The 19,741-nt window shown below is 50.1% G+C and overlaps 1 protein-coding gene across 4 annotated transcripts in view; it reads left to right on the top strand.

Moving 5' to 3' along the window:
* Coro2a (coronin 2A) overlaps window positions 1-19,239 on the top strand; it is a 58,500-nt gene extending 39,261 nt beyond the window's left edge. For all 4 annotated transcript variants that reach the window (XM_034502449.2, XM_076935009.1, XM_076935008.1 and 1 more), the window contains 10 exons: window positions 3,835-3,951; window positions 6,669-6,818; window positions 9,107-9,286; window positions 10,195-10,311; window positions 11,756-11,860; window positions 12,503-12,599; window positions 13,560-13,672; window positions 13,938-14,028; window positions 14,782-15,053; window positions 16,502-19,239. In XM_034502449.2, coding sequence (XP_034358340.1) covers window positions 3,835-3,951; window positions 6,669-6,818; window positions 9,107-9,286; window positions 10,195-10,311; window positions 11,756-11,860; window positions 12,503-12,599; window positions 13,560-13,672; window positions 13,938-14,028; window positions 14,782-15,053; window positions 16,502-16,633 — 1,374 coding nt within the window. In that variant the 3' untranslated portion in view covers window positions 16,634-19,239. The remainder of the gene's footprint in view (window positions 1-3,834; window positions 3,952-6,668; window positions 6,819-9,106; window positions 9,287-10,194; window positions 10,312-11,755; window positions 11,861-12,502; window positions 12,600-13,559; window positions 13,673-13,937; window positions 14,029-14,781; window positions 15,054-16,501) is intronic.
* Window positions 19,240-19,741: the final 502 nt, after the last annotated feature.

The following is a 19,741-nucleotide window of genomic DNA, read 5'->3' on the forward strand; positions in this document are numbered from 1 at the left end:
TGCCACCTCAGGCAAGGTGCCCCTCCCCTGTACACGGAGCTGTGAGCCTCTGGAAGAAGGCCAGAGGGTGAGTTTCACAACCTACCTTGCAGCCTTGGCAACTGAAGTCTGTTGGGGTACAAAGGGGAACGGCAAGGTGTGTGCTGAAGCTGCCTGGGGCCCCCAAACAGGAATGGAAGGTATGGGAAAAGGAGAGAGCAGACAGAGCCCAGGAAGTGGGCCGTAGGACACTGATGCATTGGGGACCAGATCAAAGGAGCCAGGGCCTGAGGGTCCAAATGGTCACCATAACAGTGCTGGTCTAGAAGAAGTGGAAAGGACAGTTTACTGGGTTCTTAAACTGGTGTAGGAAGTGTGTGTGTGTGTGTGTGTGTGTGTGTGTGTGTATTCCTGAGTACATGTTTGTGTGTGGGTCTATGTGCATATATGTGTATTTATCTGTATATATGTGTCTTTCTTTCCATATGTATGTATACACATATATGTATATGTCTGTGTGTCTTCTGTGTGCACAGAAGCAAGTGTGTGCATGAGTATATGCTTGTGTATATGCACATGTGTACATGTCTATATTGGGGTGTGTGTGTGTGTGTGTGTGTGTGTGTGTATTTGACTCTACCCCCCACCATTAGAATAGTTTGTTCTTATACTAAGTATATCCCTGGGCCCTGGAACATACCAAGCAACAATTAAAGTTGGGTGTGTTTTGGGCGTAACCCAGAGGTAGTAAAGGCAGCTTAGCATGAATGACACCCAAGTTCCCTCCCCAGCACCCTACCAAGCTTTAGATGGATACTTGCAATGGCTTCAGGTGGATTGGCGCTGACTGGTTTGTAGAGCCTTATGCCCAGGCAAGTTCTCAGCCCTTACTGCACATGTACACACACACACACACACACACACACACACACACACACACATACTGTAAGTGAATTTTTCACTTCCCCTATTCTGTAGAGGAAGAAGCCAAGGCCCTGGGCTGAGCTCAGAGGCCCAGCTTGAACAGTAATGAACTCGGGATAGCAGAGGTTCAGCCCCAGGAAGCAGGAGTCAGCTAAACTGCAGCTATACTGTGTGGCTTCTTCGTTCTCCTCCCACCCAGGCCTCCCAGGCTCCACTCTGCAATTGGGAGGAATTTGAAGCAGTTAGCTTTCTTGTAGGTAGAGCCATGCTCCCCAGGCCCACCATACAGCTCTCCCCCTCCCAGGACCTGGATCTGGAACTGCCCCACCCCCACCCTTCATTGTACCTCATAAGGATCCTAACCTCCTACCCTCTCTGCCCGCCTAGGAGCAGCCCTCCTTGGCTTGTAGTCCTACACAAGCCAGCTCCTATAACCAGCCAGGCCTGGCTGGAGTTTGAAAGAGGTAGTACTGTCACCCCTGACTTAAAGCTTTGTGTCGCAATAAACCAGAAACCCCTCCCTGGCTGAGCACTGATCTAATGGACAGAAAGGTGAAAAATGGCCTCCTAATTATAGATGTTCCTCCTGGACAGGCTTTTAGCAGCCCAGTCAATAGCTTCAGACAACTAATGTCACTAATGCCCTGGGTCTTGAGTGGGAGGAGAGTGGGCTGATGTGGCTTCTGCTCTGGGGGCCCCTGATGGTCAACCTAGCCCTGAAGCAGCAGACTCTACAGGAGGTGAGGGTGTGGTGTCAATGGCCTCTTGGCAGCTTGCCTAGGGTTAGCCCAAGACCTGCCTGACAATTGGCATTTCCTGTGAAACCTGCAGGGCAGAAATGAGGGCATGGCTCTGGGCCAGAGAACAAAGATAAAGGCCCAAGAGCAATCAGGCTTATAGCAAAAGATTCTGTACTGCCATGCCCTTTGACCCAGGAAATGGTACAAGAAAAGGGGAAGAATGTAGGAAGTAGGGGCCAGGGCAATTCAGAGAAGATTAGAACTCCTCAGAGCACAGAAAGTCTATCAGAGGTTCACTTCAATTGGGCAGAGGCCCAGCTCTGTTCTTCTCAGTCCCAGTGGCCCTGGGAACATCCCTCCTCTAGTCTGCTTGAGAGTATTGTGATCCATTAGTGATGCTTGCCACAGGTACAGCGTTAAAAAGCCTGCCTTGTGTGCTCACCATTCCTACACTCCTGAAAATGCTTTGAACTCTAGAACCAATTCTCAGCTAATTCTAGAAGGACCATCTTTTCAGTTCTGATCACATCTTTTAAGGCGAGTTCTCACTTCATAATCCTGGCTGATCTGGATCTTGACATGTAGATCAGATTGTGTTCAGCCGAGGGACACTCAGTCCTTCTGCCTCTGCCTCCCAAGTGCTGGGATTACAGAAATAAATGCCTTTTCTTTTTTTGTGTGTGCCAAAAACATGGAAGTTTGCTTTCAAAAGATAATAACAATAGTGTGGTCACACCTATAACCCCAGCACATAGGAAGCAGAATCAAGGATTAAAAGTACAAAACGAGGAGCTAGAGAGATTGGGTGCTCTTCCAGAGGTCCTGAGTTCAATCCCCACAACCACACGGTAGCTCACAACCATCTGTAATGGGATCTGATGCCCTCTTCTGGCATGCAGATGTATGTGCAGATAGAGCTCTCATATACATAAAATAAATAAATCTTTTTAAAATATACATTGCCTATATAATGAATTCAAGGCCAGCCTTAACAACACAGCATATATATGTGGTGGGCTGGGGAGCCCAGAGCACTCTGGGGACAGGGCACAGAATGGCCTGGAGGCTGGGCAAAGAGCTGCTAGCTAAGACTGGTCCCTTACAGGAGGCCTAAGGGCCATGACCTACCTGTTCTGTCCAGGAGGCTGCTGCTTCCAACTGTGGAGGCAGAGCCATCTGATAGAGCATGGCAGCCTTTTCTATCTCCTCACACATCCTTAGCAAATGGCACAACTCACATTGAGTGTATGTGTGTACACATCCTTTTTCCTCTGTGGTAAGGACTGAGCCCAGGGTCTTCGGCATGCCGGCAGGTGCTCTGCCTCTGAGGTATAGTCCCTACCCTGTTTCCCACATGTGTGTGACCAGGCTTCCTTTCAGTCCCTGGGCCCAAGAGACCCTCCCGTCTCAGCCTCTTACGTTGCTGGGACAGTAGGCATATGCCACCAATGCTTAACTAATATCAGATTTTATGCTTATGTCCAAGCCGGCCTCCCCAATATGTGCCACCTCACCTGTTGACAAGTGGCTTGTCATGCCCGTCTCTTTCACTTAGACTAATGCTTTCAAGGATCGTTCACTGTGTCCCTTTTTCTAGCTGAATAATATTCCACCACATAACCGTGCTGTGCATTGAGTTTTCCACGTCACTTGGTGGGCACCTGGGCGGCCGCCTCTCTTTGGTTGTCATAGACAGTGCTGCCATGGATACTAATGAATGGGTCTCAAGTGGGCCCATGTTTCCATTTCTCTCAGGGATACATCTAGGTCTCTGCTGGGTCACATGGTACCTCTCGGCACTTAACGGCCAGGCCATTTTCAGAAAGGGCTGTACCACGTTAGTTCCTGCTGCTGCATGGGAAGAAAAAAGCCCAGACTGAGCACCTGCTGAGCACTGGACACTGGGACAGACCATTTGCATGGTCCTCAGTCCAGCCTGTGAAACACCCATTATTACATCTTCCTCTGTGCCAAGGAGGATAGGAAGGTTCAGAAAGGTGTAGTGATTCCCCCGAGGTCACACAGCGGGTGTCGGAAGGTATGCTGCCCCGGCTCATCCCCTTATATTTTCCCACTTACTGGATGATGACTGACTGACTGACTGACCGAGAGAGGGGCTAAGGTCCATCCTACCAGCCTCCTGTGATGCTGTAACGGCCTCCTGATGCCTGCCTGTGACACTGTTTTACAGACGGGAAAGTTGGACCCTCACTACCCCAAGGTCTGTGGGCACAGAGGGAACGTCTTGGACATCAAGTGGAATCCTTTCAATGACTTCGAGATTGCCTCCTGTTCTGAAGATGCTACTGTGAGTGCCCAACAGAGTGCTGGGGCAGGGGTGGGGGGCGGAATGGAAGGCAGGCACCCAAACCTGCCATTAGGGGCCAGTCCTGGCTTTGTCTCCATAACGCTAGGCTGAGGTGATGTCACAGGAAGGAAGTGAGAGATGGAGGCAACATGGTGGGTGTGTGGGACTTGGGATCCATGGCACCTCTCTAAGGGCCTCACTTTCTCCTCCTGTAAAATGGATACAATAGCTTCTGCCCATCTCATGAAGACCCAGTGAGACTAGTGTTTTTACGGGAGCTCCATGCTTGGGGGTTTGGACATGCTGTGAGGAGACCAGAAGAGATCCAGCCATTCCATGTCACAGTGAATGAATGAGGGACAAGGAAGGGGCTTATATGAACATTGACCCAAAACCACCCCAAGAAGCCCACCAAGCCCAACTCTGTTTGTCACTGGTATTAGACGTCCGCGCGCAGCTTAGAACAGACCACTCCAGACCAAACAGTTCCAAGGGGGGAGTGTTTATTCAGGAGATAGGGCAAAGGTGGGGGGAAGAAGATGGAAGAAGAGAGCGAGGTCAGGGGGTTCTGCCTGTTTTATATGGGCAGTGACGTAGCCTCTCCCAGGTAAAGGTGAGGTAGCCAGGTGGATTCTGGGAGTGTATAGCTGTTGCCTAGGCAGCGATGCGGGGGGTCGCCTAGATGTGATGTCACTGAATTCGGAGCCTGATACCAACAACTGGGGGTGATCTCAAACTCCCAGATTCAAGCAATCCTCCTGTGCCAACCTCCTGAGAAGCTGAGAGCATAGCCATCTTCGGGACACCCAACCCCCAGTGAGTTTGAGCTGAAGCCCCACGCCAGGAGCACATGCTTTGTCCACACAATGTCCAGCATTATTTTTCATCTCTCTGGCACCTTCTTCAAAGATACAGTGGTTGTAACTTCAAACAAAGGGCCCAGTCATGAGCAAATAATTAAAGTATGGATGGTCCTGAGAGACAGCTCAGTGGGGGTGGGCGGGGCAGGGGCTTCCTGCCAAGCCTGACAGCTCGATCTCGTGGACCCACATGGTGGCAAGAGAGAACTGACAAGTTGTCCTCAGACCGACCTCCATATACCCAGTGGCAAATGGGTGCGTGCACACACACTGAATACGTAAAGAAAATGTGACTGGGTGTGGATGCAGCCGCAGCCAGCATCTCTTGTCACCCTTGTCACCCTGCTGTGTTCTGACCATCAGTCTGTCTTCCCAGCACCCTACAGAGTGGGCTGTTTCATAGATAAAATGGGAATCAGAAAGATACAACACCTTCCCTGACGTTACACAGCACAGGCTGCAGAACTGGCTTCAAACTGAGGCTTCAGACCCTATTCTCTGTCCCCAACTGTGCCACCTCCCTTGAGAGAACCGACTACACGTAGCAGAAGTGGGGAATTACTAGAAATGTCAGTGATGCATGATGCAGCCACTGAGTTCCCAATTTAGCTCAGGGCTGCCTAACAGCTGAGGCAAAAAGAGAAAGAGAATTCATTATGGAAGGAAGCGGGGTGGGGGTCGGGGCAGAGAACACTGAGAAAGCAGGGTGCTGGTGCCCACCTGGAATCCCAGCTCTTAGGAGGCTGAGGCAGGAAGCTCTCAAGTTCAAGGCCAGCCTGGGTTGTATGCAAGACTTTATCTCAGAGCAGAAAGTTCCATGTATGAGATTTTGGTCAGGCCTGAGAACTTGGCGGGTCTCCAACCCTCAGACATGGCAGGGCAGCATGGTTGCCCTCCTCAAACCTTCCCCTTTAAGGCCCGCTCTGAAGATCCCCTAAAAGGTATTTGTGGAGAGCACAAATGGGGTGTTTTGTTATTGTTGTTGTTTTAATTTTGGGGGGTGGGGTGTTTTGAGACAGGGTCTCACAGTGTATTCTAGACTGACCTTGAACTTATAATCCTCCCACTGTAGACCCCTAGTGCTGGGATCACAGGTGTGAACCACCACACCTTACCAGGTTTTGTGAAAGGCTTCTGCATGCTCTAGGGGATGGGAAGAAACAGGATTGGGGGCAGGGGGGGGTGATGGGTGACAACAACCCCAGTGCACATAAAAGCTCCTTGCAAGGTGCTTCCTGCTGCTCCTCCCCAGGATAAGGTAAGTGCCACTTCCTTCAGGACACACCTCCCCCTACAAGAGCCCAAAACAAACGTGTCTTCCTCCAGACCCTCAGACAAAGCAAATAGAGTTCATGGCCTGATGTTAAGGCCAAAACCAGGAAGTAAATGTCTCTGAGCTGTAAGCAAAGCTGCGTGGGAAACATATCTTTGGGATAGGATCTGAACACCAAGAACCCAGCTGCACATAAAGAATACACAGCACTTCCTGGGCTCCGCGTCCCCGTGCAGCCTTCCCTGTGGTTCCCTCTTGTATTTTTCCCGTGGTGGGGACCTTACCATTTGCCATGTAGCCCCTTCTATCTTCGATCCACCCTACCTGCTCAGCTTAGGTCATGGTGATGCTCAAAGGCCCTGGGGCAGGTTTGAGAGTGAGGCCTGCCTTCTAGTCAAGATCAACCCTGCTTAGTGAACGACTTTGGGGAGTCTCCAGTTTTGCCTCCACTGAGTTGGGGTGGCAAGGGAAAGCAACAACAAGGTCCTTCTGCCAGGCACTAGTGAATCTATGGCTTAGGATAGCAACAGCCCCGAGATGCCCCCCCCCCCCAACTCACACTCCTGCCTGTGTCTCCCCTTCAGATTAAGATCTGGAATATCCCCAAGCAGTTGTTGACAAGGAACCTCACAACCTACAGGAAGGAGCTGATAGGTCATGCACGCAGGGTGGGGCTGGTGGAGTGGCACCCTACAACTGCCAACATTCTCTTCAGTGCTGGTTATGACTACAAGGTGAGTCTGAGGCTCCTGTACACAGGAAACCACACATTGGCACTTCTAGAAGCTTCTCTGAGAGTCTGTCGACTAGAAAGGCTCAGGAAAGGTGTTGGCAGCCTCCTGCTTCCACAGGACCGGGGAAGTGCCTTCCACACCCCTTTATCACCATGGTCTCTGCCTCTACTTCACAGCTTTGTGCCTCCAGGTGTCCTTGCTTCCTCTCCCTGTTTGATTGAGAAGCCTCCCTCATTTGTTGTGACCTCATAGCTACTAACTACATCTGTTAAGAGCTTGTTGACAGAGAAGTCCCGTTTGAGGTTCTAGGTAACCGAATCAGGACATACTTCACTCCACTGCAGTCAGCCTCAGGGGTTGGGCTGGGCCCACTGGACACTCCCCCACCTCCACTTAGTGCCCAGAGGCCATGGGTCTTGAAGACCATGACCATTCCCAGCACTGGAGACTCGGAGCCTGCTGCAGCTCATCTCTGACTTACATGGGAATGTCCCATGGTTCTCCTTGGGTCTTAGTGTCTTGAGCCGCAGTCTACGGACAGTGGGTTGGTGGTCCTACTCCCTTAATCTGCTATCTCCTAGAACACAGGACCCAGCTCCATTTCACTTCCTGGTGCCCCTTTAATACTCGAACCATATATTTTATATTTTTCCTTTCTCAGCTTGCTATGCTTGTTCAAAATGCTCTTCATGAGACTTAGCCAGAGACTACAGTCTCTGCTGGGCTTTTTTGAGACTTCCTTTGTCAGTGCAATTAATATAAGTCTCTTTACCTTAGACTCAGGTAGACTCTTCAGTCAAGGGCAACAAGCAGCCACATTCTTCACCAAAATGTTACAAAAAACAGTCTCTAGGCCACATTCTGAAATTCTTCTCCACTGGAAAATCTTGGGCCAAGTCTGCACAGCTCAAATCACACTCAGCAACAAAGTCTTCCAGATCCCTACGAGGATGGCCCACTAAGCCCCATTTAAAGCATTCCACTGCTTTCCAAAGTCCCCACGTTCCTCCAAACAAAAGCATGGTCAGACCTATCACAGCAATACCCGAGACCCTTGTACCAATTTGTCTTAGTCAGGGTTTCTAGTCCTGCAAAAACATGATGACCAAGCAGCAAGTTGTAGAGGAAAGGGTTTATTGGACTTACACTTCCACATTGCTGTTCATCACCAAAGGAAGTCAGGACAGGAACTCACACAGGGCAGGAACCTGGAGGCAGGAGCTGATGCAGAGACCATGGAGGAATGCTGCTTACTGGCTTGCTTCCCCTGGCTTGCTCAAACTGCTTGCTTGCTTGCTTGCTTGCTTTGTTTGTTTGTTTCTCTGTGTAGTCCTGGCTGTCCTGGAATTCACTCTCTAGACCAGGCTAGCCTCAAACTCAGAAATCCACCTACCTCTGCCTCCCAAGTGCTGGGATTAAAGGCTTGCATCACCACTGCTTTCTTATAGAACCCAGGACTACCAGCCCAGGGATGGCATCGCCCACGGTGGGCCCTCCCGCTTTGATCACTAATTAAGAAAATGCCTAGCCGGGCGGTGGTGGCGCACGCCTTTAATCCCAGCACTTGGGAGCCAGAGGCAGGCGGATTTCTGAGTTCGAGGCCAGCCTGGTCTAAAGAGTGAGTTCCACGACAGCCAGGACTACACAGAGAAACCCTGTCTCGAAAAAAAAAAAAAAAAAAAAAAATGCCTTACCGCTGGATCTCATGGAGGCATTTCCTCAAGGGAGGCTTCTTTCTCTGTGATAACTCCAGCTTGTATCAAGTTGACACACAAAACCAGCCAGTACAAATGGTTTTTCAGTTATTCTCTGCTGACTCTATTGGGATTTGTAGAGGCACCTCAGGAACCTCTCAGATCCAAAAGAGGCAGAAGCTGTTGGAAGGTTCTGGTCAGAAATGCTTGTTTATCTGTCATAGAGGATGTGTGTGTGGCTACATCTCTGGAAGTGCCACTCACACCTTAGGCTGTGGCAACGGGCTCCTTTGGCATCCCTGGTTGTGAACAGAAAGTGAGGTGTGCTACTCCTGACAAAACTGCACGCTCCAGGTCCTCCCAACATAAGCATTTTGTTGCTCGGCTGGTGATGGTTTTCTTCTACTAGACAGCCTGACTCCCAGCAGTATCCCGCTGTGCATACAGCCTCAGCCACACCCCTCAGGAGTGCCCTGGCTGCCAGCTGCATCTTCCCTCCTGGGAATACTGTGTTTCACTGCTGCCTGCTGTTGTGTGACTGTGGGGGCTGGGAGGAGTGGCCACTGTGCTCAGAGCCAGCACTCTGCCGAGCAGGTGATGGTGTGGAACCTGGACACAAAGGACTCTGTAATTTCTGGGCCGGTGAGGACAATCAACTGTCACCAAGATGTGATCCTCTCCATGTCATTCAACACCAATGGCAGCATGTTGGCCACCACCTGTAAGGACCGCAAGATTCGGATTATTGACCCCCGACTAGGGACTGTCTTCCAGGTTTGTGCTGGGCCAAGGTTTGGAGCTACTTTGAGAATGGGGTGACAGACAGCATTGTCAGCAGCTCGGCTCAGCCTCCCTAGCTGGCCTCAGCATCATGGGGAGGGGATGTTGAAATATGCTTCATCTACTCCACAGATGAGAAAACTAAGGTCAGAGAAAGGAAATGACTAGCCTGTGTAGGGAGGTGGGCTGTGAACCTGTTCTGACCTCAGAGCTGGCCATGTGCCTCATCTCTGTCACTGACCAGGGGTCAGGAGCCACCTTAGGCCAGTACTTTCTGCTTTCTGAGCCTCTGCTCGGAAGCTGTAGTGGACCACTCATCCTTCCTCATTGAAGTTAAATAGGACAATTGGAGTGCCAGTATACAGCCGTGTCTTCCTGCCTCACCCAGGGCAAGTGATCACTATGGAGCAGGGTATGGTGGCACATATTGTAATCGTGAGACAGGAAGAGTGAGGGTTCAAGGCCAGCCTGGGCTACATCATGAGGCCCTGTATCAAGAAAAAAGTGGAGGGCTGGAGAGATGGCTCAGTGTTTAAGAGCTCTGACTTCTCTTCCAGAGGTCCCAAGTTCAACTCCCAGGAACCACATGGTGGCTCACAACCATCTGTAATGGAATCTGATGCCCACTTTTGGTGTGTCTGAAGACAGTGACAGTGTACTCTAAATCAATCTTTAAAATAAATAGATAAATAAATCTTAAAAGAGAAAGAAAAAAAAGAGTGGAGAGGGCCAAGGTTCAAAAGCAGCTCTTGATAGAATGGGAGATTTCACTTGACAGCTTCCTGGAAGAAAGCCTTTTAACCAAGGTTACACAGGAGCCAAGTGGTGAGGCAGGAACCCCACCTGCAGCTGGGAGTCCCCTCCCCACAGCTCACCAACACTGACCACACCTGTCCCTCTAGGAAGCCAGCTACAAGGGGCACCGGGCCAACAAAGTACTATTCCTGGGGAACCTCAAGAAGCTGCTATCCACAGGTACCTCCCGCTGGAACAACCGGCAGATGGCCCTGTGGGACCAGGTGAGTTTGCACCTGGCCTCTCCCCCACCATGCAGCCCAGCCCTGCCTGCCTTCACTCACTTGGGTACTTCTTCATTCAGCCTCATACCCACAGTGAGCAGGCAGCAGGGCTGGGGACCAGGAGTGAGACAGACGTGGGACAGCCAACATTGCCCATCTCCTTATTTAGAAAGGAGGTGGGGTTCCAAGAGAGGCTGGAGAGCAGGGCTAGAGGAAGGCAGGGGACATCTGGAAAGCAGGTCCAGTGCTCATAGAGACCCACTGTGGATGGATGTGGGCTGTTCTGTTCTGTTAAGTGTTTTCAAGTGCTGGGGACAGAATGCAGGGCCTCCCTCCTACCTGCTAGATGAAGCCATCTGTCTCCTTCATTTGTTAAAATAAATGGGAAGCCAGACCTAGCACTTGGAGATGAAAGGTAGGAGGATCAAGAACTACATATTTAAGTTCAAGTCTGGCATGTGAAAACTTTTGTACTAGAAAGCCTTAGTTACAGGGACAGAGTTCAAGGCCAGCCTCAACACCATCTCTGTTCTCAATTTTAAAGGAGACTTGTAGACGTAGCTCAGTGGTAGGGCATTTTCCTAATAGTATGAATCCCTGGGTTTGATTTTCAGTGCTAAAAAAGAAAAGAAAAAGCTGGGCAGTGGTGGCACACGCCTTTAATCCCAGCACTTGGGAGGCAGAGACAGGCGGATTTCTGAGTTCGAGGCTAGCCTGGTCTACAAAGTGAGTTCCAGGACAGCCAGGACTATATAGAGAAACCCTGTCTCGAAAAACCAAAAAAAAAAACCAACCAAACAAACAAACAAAAAAGAACACTGACTGCTCTTCCAGAGGTCCAGAGTTCAATTCCCAGCAACCACATGGTGGCTCACAACCATCTGCAATGGGATCTGATGCCCTCTTCTGGTGTGTCTGAAGACAGCTACAGTGTACTCATTTACACAAAATAAATAAATAAATCTTTAGAAAAAAAAAAGAACAAAATTGCTGACAAAGATGACTCGGACAAAGTACTGGTTGCACTTGCAGAGCACCAGGGTTTGGTTCCTAGCACCCACATGGCAGCTCACAACTATAAGTCTAGTTTTGGAGAGTCTGCCGCCCTCTCCTGCTCTTCTCCACCACTGCATGCACCTGGTACACAAACATACCTAACAGGCAGAACACCCGTCCACATAAAATAAAAATGCCTAAATCTTTTTATAAGGGGCTGACAAGATGGGGTGGGACAGTACTGCTTAACTATCATTTCCTCCCGAGAATAATCCACAGACTCCGTCTCGAGGACCAGGACCTCTTTTTAAAACATGTCATATAGAACAGCAAGTTCTCCATCTCAGTCAACACCCACACTCACACCCAGGGCAGCAGTTTGAATCTCAGGACCAACAGGACTTCCAGGAGTGATCCTCCAGAAGTGACAGTCTCCCTTCCCTTGCAGGACAACCTTTCTGTGCCCCTCACAGAGGAGGACCTGGACGGCTCCTCTGGTGTGCTGTTTCCCTTCTTTGACCCGGACACCAGCATGCTCTACATTGTGGGAAAGGTCAGTCTGGCAGAGGGGGAGGGAGGCAGCCCTCTGGACCCCCGATACTGGAGACGGAATATGCTAAGCTTAGCTCCGTGGATGGTCAGAAAACATCCTAGGGTCCTCGGAGATACAGGATGGATAAGACACCCGGCCCTCCCTTCTTTCCTAGCTCCCTAGAGCCACCTGAAGCTGGGGCTTTGGTGTGACCCCACCCACTCCAGCTTGTTCCTCCCAAACTCCTAATCCAGGGGGTGGTTCTCAATAGGGAGTCTTCATATTTGAAGCAGAATAACTCACCTTAGGTGGGGATGGATATCTAGAATCCCTTTTCCCTACTCAACATGCCAGTAACGGCACCTCCAAGTGACTCTGACAATGGAAAATGTCCCCATGGCTAAGAGCCAGGGTGGTCCCTGAGGCCAGTTAGTCATCCTGACTTCCTCTTGGTTGTCATGTGGGAATCTTCCTAGGGCTTCTGCACTAGGGAAAGGTGGGTGGGGTGGGGTTGTCAGTCAGGGACTTAGCCTTGGCAACTGGCAAGGCCAAAGTTTCCCGGCATCCTTGTATGATATGGGTCCATCAGCTGTCCTCCTTGAAAGTCAGGGTATTATTACTTAGTCACGGCCTAGCTCTGACTCTCTGGGTTACCCTCCCCAGGGAGACGGGAACATCCGCTACTATGAGGTGAGCACTGAGAAACCTCACCTGACCTACCTGACTGAGTACCGCTCCTACAACCCACAGAAGGGGATCGGTGAGTGGTGGGCGCTCCAAAGTCATGTGGGAGTCAGGGCACCAGGACTAGGCCTTGGTGCAGGAAAACATCCGACAAGAAGATGACAAAGGGGTCTGTGGGCTGTCTCCATCTGTTTCTTGATGCCAGTATCAGTACTGAAGCTTGGACGAGTTATGACAAGCAAGGCATGTTGGGGCTTTTGGCTCTAGAAGTCCAAGGTGATACCTCTTGCATTACCAGGTTCCTTAGAGAGTGTAAGGCATTTAGCCGATGGAGGCAGGAGGATCAGGAGTTCAAGGTTGTCTTCATCTACATATTAGGTTGAGGTCATGGCAGGCTTATGTGTGACCTTGTATCAAACAAACGAAAGAATAAAAAAGAACTGGGGTGACCATATTAGGAACATTTAGAAAGCCAGGTATGGTGATCTGCACCTGTAATCCTGGGCTTAGGAGGCTGAGGCAGAGTGTCAGAAGGTTATGATCAGCCTGGATTATGTAACAGCAAGACCCTGCCTCAAAAAAACAAATGGAGGGTTGTGTTGGATTTACCAGTAATCTGAGCTTTCAAGAGATAGAAGCTGTAGGGTCAAGAGTTCAAGGCCACTCTCTGCTACATAACAAGTCTGAGGTCAGCCTTGGGCTCCGTGAGATCCTGTCTCAAAAATAAAACACAAAATAAGCACTTGGGTTCTAGGCCTATGAGGTTGGAAGTAGGGACCTTTGAGCAGAGTGGACTAACTTCAGGACCCAGCTAAAATAATACAAATAATAAATAAAATAATAAACCTTGAAGGTGGAGGCTCTGCTTGATTATGGGATCCTGCCCAGCAGGGTCAGGAGCTGTTCAAAGAGGAGAGATACAGGGGAGGGCAGTTTCTGACCATAGGTGTGCAGTCTGCCTTTGCCCTGCCCACTGGGTCCCTGCAGCCCTAACCAGGCCAGGATTTCTCATCTCTTCTTGCCCATCTGGCCACAGGTATCATGCCAAAGAGAGGTCTCGACGTGTCTTCCTGCGAGATCTTCCGCTTCTACAAACTGATCACAACCAAAAGCCTCATCGAGCCAGTGTCCATGATTGTACCCCGGAGGGTAAGTGTGGTGGGCCTGTCTCAGGGAGATAACCACCTAGAACAACACAGATCCTTGGGTGTTAGAATCCCAGAAACCAGCCCATACTGTGGGAGCCCTTCTCAGGGTGAGTGTGAACCCCTGGGACCTGGGATTCTTAGTCTTGTCCCACGTCTGCCCCTTAGCTGCCCAAGAACCTTTGTGTTCTGGCCAGGGCTCCTCACAGCAGAGTTTGGGAGAGAGAGACTCCAAGGCTCAACCCTCACTGTCCCCATTTCTCCTATAGTCAGAATCCTACCAAGAGGACATCTACCCGCCCACGGCAGCGGCCCAACCCTCCCTGACAGCTCATGAGTGGCTCAGCGGAATGAACAGAGGTGAGGGAGGCTGGGAGCAGGCTAGGAAACTGGAGTCTTGGAGGTCCCAAGTAGCTGAGAGGGTTGACCTGGATCTTTATTTTGTTGTTGTACTCCTGGTGAGCCAGCCCTGCCCCAACCCTACCCCCAACCCATGACTGATTAAATATGATCAGAAGAGCAGAGGCTTCACCCTCCTGGTCCCTAAACTCCTTCTGGTCAAGAATATGTCACTCCATAGACATACTGCCACTGTGACTGCAGAGTGTCTGGGCCCCTCAGCCACACTCCCCGCGCCCCTCATCATTTCTTCTGGTTATTCTGTGGCCCAAGATTCTCTAGGCAATAGACCACGGCCTGACTGGATTCTTTCCCATTCTTGTAAGCAGAAGGAGATCAATGCAGGCTTCATCTGCACCTCCACAGCACCCCTACTTCACTTCATGCATCCCTAGAGCATGGGAGGCCTCCTGCTACATGCTTCTCCTCAGTTGTGTGTGGCCCTTCGGCAGACCCTGCTCATCCCCCCCATCTCCTGTGTCTGCTTGATAAATAGCAGAAGATAGTGGGTCTGTCCTTACAAAGCAAAGCCAAGGCCAGGCCAGGCTGGGTGGTTCACGCCCCTGGGAGAGCTGAGGCAGGTGCCAGATTGCTGTGGGATGGTTCATGCCTGTCTGCAGGAGCCTCTGCTGTGTTTCTAGTGCCTGCCTGTGTCCATACCCATTTACCCGTGGCCACTCGGCCCTCTTCACAGCCTCCTGTTTCCACCCCCAGGGCCCATCATGATGTCCCTTAGACCCGGCTCCGAGCTGCTGGACTCTCAGACACTGCCTCCAGAGAGAACCCTCTCCAATTCTATGGTCCAAGTGTCACCTCAGCCCTTAGAACCCATGACACAGCCAGCGGAAGATGGTGACCAGGCGCCCTTCTCTCTACTGGAAGAGAAGGTACCAAAGTGGGCCACGGAGCATCAGCTGGAGGAGAAGTCCTGGATCACTAATGGGTTTGATGTTTTCGAATGCCCCCCACCAAAAACAGAAAATGAGGTAGGAGGGGAGAGGCCTGCAGGATGGGAGAGGGTTGTGGGCTGTGAGGGAAATGAGGACAGAAGGCAGCCAGCTGGATGGCCTGGGCTGGGCCTTAACTCACTTAGGGAATCCAGTCACCGCATGAGCTCTGAACAGCAGCCATATACCAAGATGATGGATGTGTATAATACAGTGCTGAGGACTGTTAGCATTTTGTCTAAGTTCCGCCCCACAGTTACCTGGCAACAGTGCCTGACTCACTATAAAAGGGGCTGCTTGCCCCCTCTGATCTCTTTTGCTCTTGCCTTCCTGCTCCCTCTCTGTCCTCTCACCCCTCCTCCCCCATTCCCTTCCCCCTCTCATGGCTTCTCTCTCTCTCTCTCTCTCTCTCTCTCTCTCTCTCTCTCCTCTCAACTCCCCTTCCCATGCCCTAAATAAACCTCAGGGGGAAGGGATGCCTCAGCATGAGCCCGCGGAGGCACTCCTTTTCCCCATACCTGACTACACCTCCACCAAAACATATTCCTTCTCTCTTTATCGTTTTATAAACACAACAAGGACTATCTGTAAAATGCAGAAGATAGGACTTAGTGCCACTATGATCCTAGTACCGCACTGAGTTTTTGAGACTTGTTTTTCAAGCCAGTGTGCGTTACGCATCTGCTGTATGTGAGGTTGGTGTAATCCGTACTGCTGTGGACAGGTTGCTAATGGAAACCACCTCACCTCAGCTTCAGTTCCCACACGGAAAGAGGAGGTACTAACACTGCCACCCTAAGGAGATGTCACAGGCATTTTGGGGGAAAAGCAGAGACCGTCGGGGTGCCCAGCATCTAATGGCTATTTTGTACAGTGATAATTATGGCAAGGAATTAGTTTTCACTTCCCAAAGGAGAAAACGGATGCATAGGACAGACGAGGTAACTTGCCTGTGTATTGGCAACTTTTTATTGTTGCTGCTGCTGCTGTTACTGCTGTGACAAAACACTTGGCAAGAGCAACTTAAAGGAAGTTTATCTGGGCTCACAGTTCCAGGACACAGCCCAGCATGGCGAAGAAGGTACAGCAGCGGGAGCTTAGGACAGTGGGAGCTTAGGACAGTGGGTTACATGGCATCCACAAGCTGGAGGCAGAGAGAGATGGATGCTGGCACTCAGCCCATTTGTTAATGCTACCCACAGTTAGGGTGGGTTCTCCCCTTCAGTTAACTCAATCTAGAAACTCCATAGGTGATTCCCCTTTGCTCTACCCCTCAGGGGTCTGGGAAGGAGAAATAGGATACAAACACGCTATTTGAACGTCACTGTTGGGTAAAGCAAGCAAGGCTTTTGTCTCAGCTGAGAAATGACCGTCCCTTGTTAATAATTTAACCACTGTCACCAAGTCAAAAGTTTGTGGCTTAGCCTCTGTGCTGTTGCCTATCCCAACCATCCAGATGACCTCACTCTCTGCACTGTGCTCCACAGCTGCTGCAGATGTTCTACCGGCAACAGGAGGAGATCCGGAGGCTCCGGGAGCTGTTAATCCAGAGAGAGGTCCAGACCAGGCAGCTGGAACTGGAGATCAAAAACCTTCGGATGGTCTTAGAACAGTTCTGAGCAGAGGTCTCCTCCATCCTTGCCCTCAGGGACACCGCTAGGCTCTGTGGAGAGGTCCAGAACCAAACCGCAGGTCCCCGAGAACAACCACTATTTATATATTTTATACTGGGAAAATAAAACTGTTGCTGAAAGAGATCCCAGTGGGACATGGTGCCGCTTTCCTGTCGCCTTCTCGAAGCTGCAGTTCCTGGCCTGGCTGGTTTAGATTACACCCTGTCTTCTGCTGAATTCTGGTTTTAAGGATTGGTGAGGAGCTATGACCTCCTAGAAGGGGGGAAACTTGATAGAAAGATCTGGAAGGACTGGGTAGGTCAACCTGCCTGTGGTTTGCAACTCTGGCCATAGACTAGGAGGCAATTTTGGTCAGTGGGCTCATTCTAGACGATACCCCCTGTCTCCGTCAGCTTGCTTTGGAATAGATACTTTAACTGCTAAATTATTTTTTAGAAGTTTGAAAACCACTGCTCTGGTATTTTATAGTGAGGAAACTGAGGCCCAGAGAGAGAGAGAAGATCTGTTTCCTGGCAGGGCTGGACTGAGGTTCTGTCCATCTGGGTCTGTCTGACAATGCTGTTCTCAGTCCCCACAGTAAGACCCATTGGTTCTGTCCGCATCTGTATCTGGACTTCCTGATAACCTCTTATTGAATACCTCTCTCTCTGGTCTTGGTTTTTTCATTTGAACAAGGGGAAGGCTCGAATGAGCTGCCCACTCTATGACTTTCCACCAAAGTCTTGATTTTGACCATGCCCTTTGACGCAATGACCTGAGTTGAATGCAGAAACTCACTCTGGTACAGAGACTCAGTCTGAGAGGAATGCGTGAAGATTTGGCCTGATTCTAAACCACAGGCGGGTGGCCAAACTCATCCTTCTAACCAGAATCATGGGTAGATCTTTCCATAGGTGGGGACACAGACCTCAGAGCTGAGTTCATGTCTGTTGACTCCTGGATATCTAGACCCAGGGTATCTAAAGTCCTCTAGGAAGTAGGGGGTCCAGCATTGGATGTGGCAAAGCCCTGTGGCCAGCCACAAGTAAGGGCTCTGGTTGACTGCACTGGGTAAAAAAAAAATGGGTCCAGATGGCACCTGGTCTCAAAGCCTGTGGCCCTTACTTGTGTATCTTGTGCCCGGTTCTGAGGTTCTTTTCTTTCTTGGTGTACAGCAAGCCTAGCTGGTACCTGAGAACCAACTTGAGACAAGGCTTACCACAAGAAGTACTGCCTCCCCATCCTCCCCTGGATAGACAGTGTTTCCCCTGTCACACAGGGTCATGCTGGAGCTCAATTGAAAATTACAGGGGCCATCCAGGCTAACAGGTTTTGACATACGTTGTCCATTAACACCCCTCTGGATGCATACTGATGACCAGAGCTGGCCGCTGAAGCTGACCCTGCAGTGGATGGTGTCTCCCTCTGGACAAGCTGCCTAGGTGGCTTCTGTACAGTGGGGATGGAGACACTTTTGGCTAGCATCCTGCTCCTGTATTGACAACGGAAGCAGTGCAAAGCCAGTTCCCACGGGACCTCATCACTCACCATAGCCGGTATCTGCACACAGCAGAGTCCTGTGCTCCTTGGTTTATTCTCCATCCCTGTACTACACTAGGACTCTATACCCAGTGATGAGCTATGTTTGCCTTTTTTTGTGCTCCTGAATAAGAGGCTCCAGGCAATGACAGGGACCTGGAGCTCCTAGGATGGGGCTCTCTCTCCTTTGTGACCAGTATGTCACTTTGTAAAGCTCCAACCCAATGTTTAGAAAGCCGGATGGTCATGTAGTAAAGAAACCAGCCCAAAACCACTGGCTGCCACTTGCATATGGCTAGGGGTGGGGTCCAGGGAGCTTCCCATCACATTTCTGTACATCACCATCCCCTCAACAAAGCTATCCCCACCGTAAGGGAACCAGCCCTCACATTCAGGAACAGGTCACAGGGCGGCTACGAACAAATTTATTTGTTGTTTCTTGTTTTGTTGGGTTTTTTTTTACATTTAGAATAAATTATTTAAATTATTTCATAGCAAGGGAGAGGGATAGGTAATTTTTGTCAGATATTTTTTTAACTCTCTCTTTTTTTTAAGATTATGTTTTTACGTCCTTGAGCTAATGGAGCAACACTGTCTATTAAGACAGCGTTCACCCGAGCAGCAGAGAAGCCCTCATCTCCTCACTTCATGCCTTGGGAGCTCCCTTTCTGCTGACTCAGGAACTTTGTGTAGATGAGGGAGAGTGCTTGGAGATGAGCTTGTACTCACCTTAACTCTACAATAATTCTGCTTCCTGGAACAAAACTTGAGGTGGTGTCCCAGGGGAAACAGGAATCGACCTACGCTTTTCATATGAAACCGTGCCTGAAGCCGTTTGAGTGATTGTTTAATGTTTCTTAAATTCCTTGTACCTTTGTAAAATAATAATAATAAAAGTTAAAATACAGAATCGTGCAATGTAAGAATATGACAATCAACCGTGGGTGGTAATTCCCACCTGTAATACCAGCCCTTGGAAGGCTGAGGCAGGATTGAGAATTTCAGACTAGCCTGGGCAAAGAGTCTGAGCCTGCCTCAACCAAAATAATAAAACACCAGATTCGATATTGCAATGCTTGGTGAATTCTTTTTGTTAATTCGTTCTTCAAGTACCAATTTATCACTAGGTGTCTGGACCAGATAACCTGGCTGACAGACTGGCCAGTAAGGTCCTAATACCCTTGAAGCGTTTCCACTCGTGGTTGAGAGAATTCGTGAGGGACAGGATGGGGCAGGGTGGTCAGGCTGCTCTAGAGAAGTGAAGCTTCCTGAAGGAAGAGATAGGCCCAGACTCCAAGTGGATAAGTGACAGTGAGCAGCAGCTATACCTCAAGCAGGAATTGCAAACTCCCCAGGCTGGAAACAGGGTAGATTATTCACCTATCAGGGCAGGAGAGATTAGAGCATCTTTGGGGCCTGGGGCTTTGAAGTTTTAGCCTGGAGATAACTGGGGCTTCCTGGAAATCTGTTCCAATCTCACCCTCTCCCCTGGCCCCCCCAACCCGCAAGGCTTACAACAGGGAGGAAGCACTACAAGAAAAGAACAAAGTGGAATGTACAAAATGTGGGTCCTCT

The sequence above is a fragment of the Arvicanthis niloticus genome, chromosome 5 (assembly GCF_011762505.2).
Source record: "Arvicanthis niloticus isolate mArvNil1 chromosome 5, mArvNil1.pat.X, whole genome shotgun sequence".
Taxonomy (NCBI): domain Eukaryota; kingdom Metazoa; phylum Chordata; class Mammalia; order Rodentia; family Muridae; genus Arvicanthis; species Arvicanthis niloticus.